Below are 5,000 nucleotides of genomic sequence, written 5' to 3'. Positions count from 1 at the left end.
CAGTGCCTTCTGATTTTCTGTAACACGTACCACAGGCAACCCAGTGTATGCTTCACGGAAGCATCTCGTCTGTACTTGAAATCAGTTGCTGTTCTGATGCATGACATATCTAACCACTTATCGCCTCCTTATATTGCTAATTTATTTATTTCTGAAGGTCATCTTCAAGAGGTGACTATTTCGTTAAATCCTCAAGACTTTACAAACAAATTAAACCCTTTTCAACAAAAGGTGTAAAAATGTGGAATAGTTTACCTCGTGGAATTCGCTACCTATCAAAAAAATTAGAACCAAATCATTATACATATACTAAAACTCGAACTTAAACTGAATGAGCATCAATTGTGCGGTATCAAAGAGACGAATGATACAAATTCAGAAGTCGATCTTCTAGCGAATTTTTTTATTGGCCAAACGACTGGCCACAGGCGTGATGAAGAGGTAGTTTCACGAGATATGCGACGCTCAAAATCGCTCAAAAAACCGCTTTAACATTACACTTGTTTTGCGTTAATTGTTAATTTCAGTTTACAGTGTCCCCATATAGTGCTTCAGCGCTAGAACGACTAGGTTTGATGAAGCAAAATGGTAAATCCAGTCCATTTACTATAAAATAACGATCGGTCACACACACACCTTGTCTGGGCCCCCTTTGGTGTTTAAAACGAAGACTGCGGACTGCGGACCCGTACTGCCGACCGGGTATAAAAAATGGAACCAGGTACAAGACGAGGATTGCAGACTAGGTATGAAGCAAGGACTGAGTTTCAAAAACAGAGTATGGAACAAAACTAGGTTTGTACTGGCCCAGATACAGATTTTAAAAAAAGACCTTGAGTGCTCTTATTCCGTGTCAAAATATTGTCACGTACGAATAAATGCCCAGTTGCAACATTGATTGGGCGAGAGAAAGTAAGAGTAGAGATTTTATCTCAAAATTGTACTTTACTCCAAGAATTAAAAAGGAAAAGTGTCTAGCAGTTCTAGCGCTGGAGCACTAATTGGGGACACTGTAAACCGAAATCAACAATTAACGCAAATCAAGTCAAACACTAGAGTGGGAAAATTGTTATGGGGAAGAACGGAAACACTACGTATATTTCCATCTTTTATATTAAAGCCCTCTGACTGTTGTTATCGTAGTTCGAGCTAGGATGGCCCGATCGATTCAACACACACATAGAGTGTTTTGGCTCGTCACGCAATCCTTATTTCCGAAGTCTGCGTAATTAAAAGGCTTCAGAAAAGTCGGTAGTCAGGACATGGACTATAACAGTTTTTCTCTTGGTCGAGTGCTGTTTACAGACGGACCCGTACGACACTGATGTCAACAAAAGGTAGTATCAATCGCAACAAAATATTTATTTTGCGAATAGATACAGAGACCCCCGTCCACATATCCCAGTGGAATCTGTTCGAAACATATGTCAATGATTGACAGGGCATATGACGTCATGAGCACGGAATGCGCATAAGTAAATATTTCTGAATTTTTCGTCACTCTCGTTCCCAGAGCTGCCATCCTCTTGTACGTATACAAAACATGGACCCCAGGTCTATGGACCAACCCTGTGGTCCCGGTCCATGGACTACCCTTGTGGACCACCCCTGATTTTGTTTTTTTAAAAGCAGAAAAATCTTTAAGAGAGAGAGAAGCGATCCTTGGACTTATCTCAGGACAATTTCAGCAATAACCCATGACCTCCGGGAGGTGAGTTCGGTTGAGGCCAGGTCAGTTTGTTGGGCTCGTTTGTTCCGGTGAAGGACTCGATGAATGAAATGAATGTACATGTATATTTGAAGTGCGGGTTATAGACGAATCCCTTTGGAGCTATCAGTTGGAAATAGATGGTATATAGGTGTCTATAAGAGACAATTGCATGCTTAATCAGTAGCCCATAAATATAAGCAAATAACATCCCTATATACCTGTTACGAATGAGAGCAGGAGTCCGAGCCCGAGCCCAGTGACAATTCTCAAAAAACTAACTTGATGTCATAAACAGGTGTTTTTGTTTTTTTGCAGAAAAGATATAGATCGGTCAGTTAAATGCCGTGACATAAGTCGTAGTCATGAACTCCTGCTTAAAGTGTCCAAATAAGTGCGAGGATCGCTTCTTTCTTAAATCGTCTGAAGATTTCTCTGCTTGTAACAAAATGAGGGGTGGTCCATAGACCGGGTCCACAGGGTGGTCCATGGGCCTGGGGTCCATGTTTTGTATACGTCCGATCCTCTTGGCCAGCGCCACGGATCGAGAGCTCTGGCTGGTACCAATTTTTCAGTCCTCGAGTCGCGGACTTCCGGTCAACTGCGCAGCCGCAGGTTTCAGAGCGAAAATGGAAAGTGGCTATCAAATTTGTCCCTGCGAAGGTTAAAATACTGATCTTTTTCTTTTTCCAAGTGTATTTTTGGTGTTTGAGAGCGCATTCCATCGTGCAGAATACGTGCAAGCAACACGATCGCCAATGTTTTGTGGAAACGACACCAATGTCCTCTTCTACTACAATTTTATGTTTCCGTAATTCTGAATGGCTTCGACAAGACATTCTTCCACGGATTTCTCCTCAAAGAGACTGATGAAATGTTTTTCCACGGTACTTTTGCAACAGCAGCAGTAATCAGTTTTTAGCAGCGTGGAAAAATTCCCGTGCAGTATTAGACATAATTCAAACCCCGTCGCTTTATTATATTTGATTTACATATTTCTGAGGTAGAAAATACAAACAGCACTGAAATTAGTTTTAGATTTTGAATCTCCCTCCAAATTCTGGGGTTTCCGAATTATTCGGACTCCATTGTTATGCAAGCGACAAATTGAAAAAATAGTTTAAGTCCATCATCCCAGAGTCTTTCTGGGCGCTCAACCGCTGACCAAAAAGCCCGAGGAATCTGGGTACGAGATTGCGAGGTTGGAGCAATCACTAATGGCACTATCGGTGATCAGATAATCTCGTTCAACTCCCTAATAAGTGTAAACAATCGACCCGTATTTTACAAAGATTGGTTGAGCCACGGTGTGTGTAAGAACTCTCATTTATTGAACGAGAACGGTGCTTTCCTTTCTTTTAAGGAAATGAGGAAAAAGATTCTTGCACTAAAATGGCTTGAATTTTACGGAGTTGTTTCTGCGATAAAGTCGTTATAAAGAAACTCAAATAACATTCCGATGGGGGTCATGGGTGTAAAAAAGCAGTAACGTTAACTTTAAATAAAGTTATTTCGAAAAAAAGTCAATCAGTTTATTTGTGCTTCCCTTCTGGAGAAACGAATCATCAAACCCATCTGGAATCAAGAAAAGTGGCTTAGAGACCTTCATGTTGAAAATGATAGTGATGTGAACTTGAAGGTAGCATACACCATAGCATTTAATTGCACATATTCTACCAAATTAAGAACCTTCCATTGCAAGTTCTTACATCGAAGGATTGAAATAGTTAAAAGTAAAGGCGTTGTTACTCTTGTTAATTTTCTTGTAATTTTGCAAAAGTTCTCCCATTACTGCGAAACCAGTTGCTCGACGGGTGTTACATAGGAAAATTTTTGGTTTTATCAACTGAGTTGATAATGTTAATTAACCACCGTACAGGGCCGATTATAAAAGCTGACGTTTCGAGCGTTAGCCCCTCGTCAGAGCGAATCGATGAATTATGGGTTGTGTGTAGTTTTTATAGTGGAGTAGGAGCTGCGCTATTGGTGGTTACACGGCAACGTGAAAAATAGGAATAAATTAGTTAAATGAAAAGCGTTGGTTAATAACGTAGGGATTTAAGGCTCCGATTTGGAAGATAAATTTTTGCCTCAGATCCTTGCGGCTTTCCGTCGTAGCTTGATGTAGGGAAAGGCCACAGATAGCCATGTGTTGTTTGAAGTGGTTAGGGAGATTAAAATAACGAGCGACTGGCTTGGATACATCACTTGTCATTCTCCTCAACATCGCAAAGGTGTTACATGGGGGTTGGACATGCTAGCGAATCACGCGAGCCATGCGAATTTCGCATTTGAGTACAAGCACCCATTTCAAATAGCGCTGATATACTGTTATTCAGTCTTAGCATCCATTTTAAAACGGTTAGCTTTCACTAACTGTGTGGCTCGCATGTTGACTCGCATGGCTCGCCATGTTGGCTCGCATGACTCGCAATCATGGCTTGCATGGCTCGCATGGCTCGCCATGTTGGCTCGCATGACTCGCAGTCATGGCTCGCATGGCTTGCTGGCTCGCACATTGTCAACACTCCGTTACATTGATCAATTTTTCTCGCAACTTGTCTCGCTTTTAATGAATACATGAGGTTAAAGGAATATTTTGGCCGATGACGCAAACAGTTACGACACAAGTCGCAGGACAGTTTTTACACCACAAAATGCTTGAAAACACTCGTTGCAACGTCGGGCAAAGCATTACGAAAAGTAGAACTCAATTCTAATTCGGAAACGATTTTTGCAGCTTAACGCAGCGTTTCAGGCCGTTACAAAGTGTGTATTACGTTAGACAATGTTTCGTGCAACTTGTCTTCCCTTGGCGTTGCGAGACAAGTTGGACGAAAAATTGCAACAGCGCCGTAACGAATATGTTTATGAAATCCAGGAGGCGACGATTACCCACCTATTCTACATGAACGCGTAACTGTACATCCATGATGATTAAAAGCTTAAGGGAACAGCGTTTACCTGTTGTTGAGGTTGTTGGCCCTTCAAATCCGGTGCTGGCACAGTATCCATAGTCGCAGTTGCTTGATGGTATGGATGTCAGATTATAAACGTAAAATCCACTGCAGTTGCGAACACTGATGTAAACAAAAGTATCACAGGTGCAGCCGCGGCCAAAACACACTCTACGTACGACAGCGCCATCCTCCACGGAGGGGTGACCTCCACTAAGCCAGCCTGGATAAACAACACCACAATGACACATTTTAACGCAAGTGTCAGCCATTTGATTTCCAGCCTCTCCGCCAAACCGGTGCCAGCCAGGCTTAACATTGTCCTTGCAGGAGTA

General features: G+C 42.0%; 1 protein-coding gene across 2 annotated transcripts in view; it reads right to left on the bottom strand.

Moving 5' to 3' along the window:
- The window catches only part of LOC138008194 (uncharacterized), a 148,655-nt gene that overhangs the window by 71,254 nt on the left and 72,401 nt on the right, over nt 1–5,000 (bottom strand). For both annotated transcript variants that reach the window (XM_068855437.1, XM_068855438.1), the window contains one exon: nt 4,673–5,000. This exon is cut by the window's right edge and continues 68 nt beyond it. In XM_068855437.1, coding sequence (XP_068711538.1) covers nt 4,673–5,000 — 328 coding nt within the window. The remainder of the gene's footprint in view (nt 1–4,672) is intronic.

This window comes from Montipora foliosa, chromosome 6 (assembly GCF_036669935.1).
Source record: "Montipora foliosa isolate CH-2021 chromosome 6, ASM3666993v2, whole genome shotgun sequence".
Classification (NCBI taxonomy): Eukaryota; Metazoa; Cnidaria; class Anthozoa; order Scleractinia; family Acroporidae; genus Montipora; species Montipora foliosa.
Note: the sequence above shows the minus strand (reverse complement) of the source record. Positions and strands in the feature narration are given on the sequence as shown.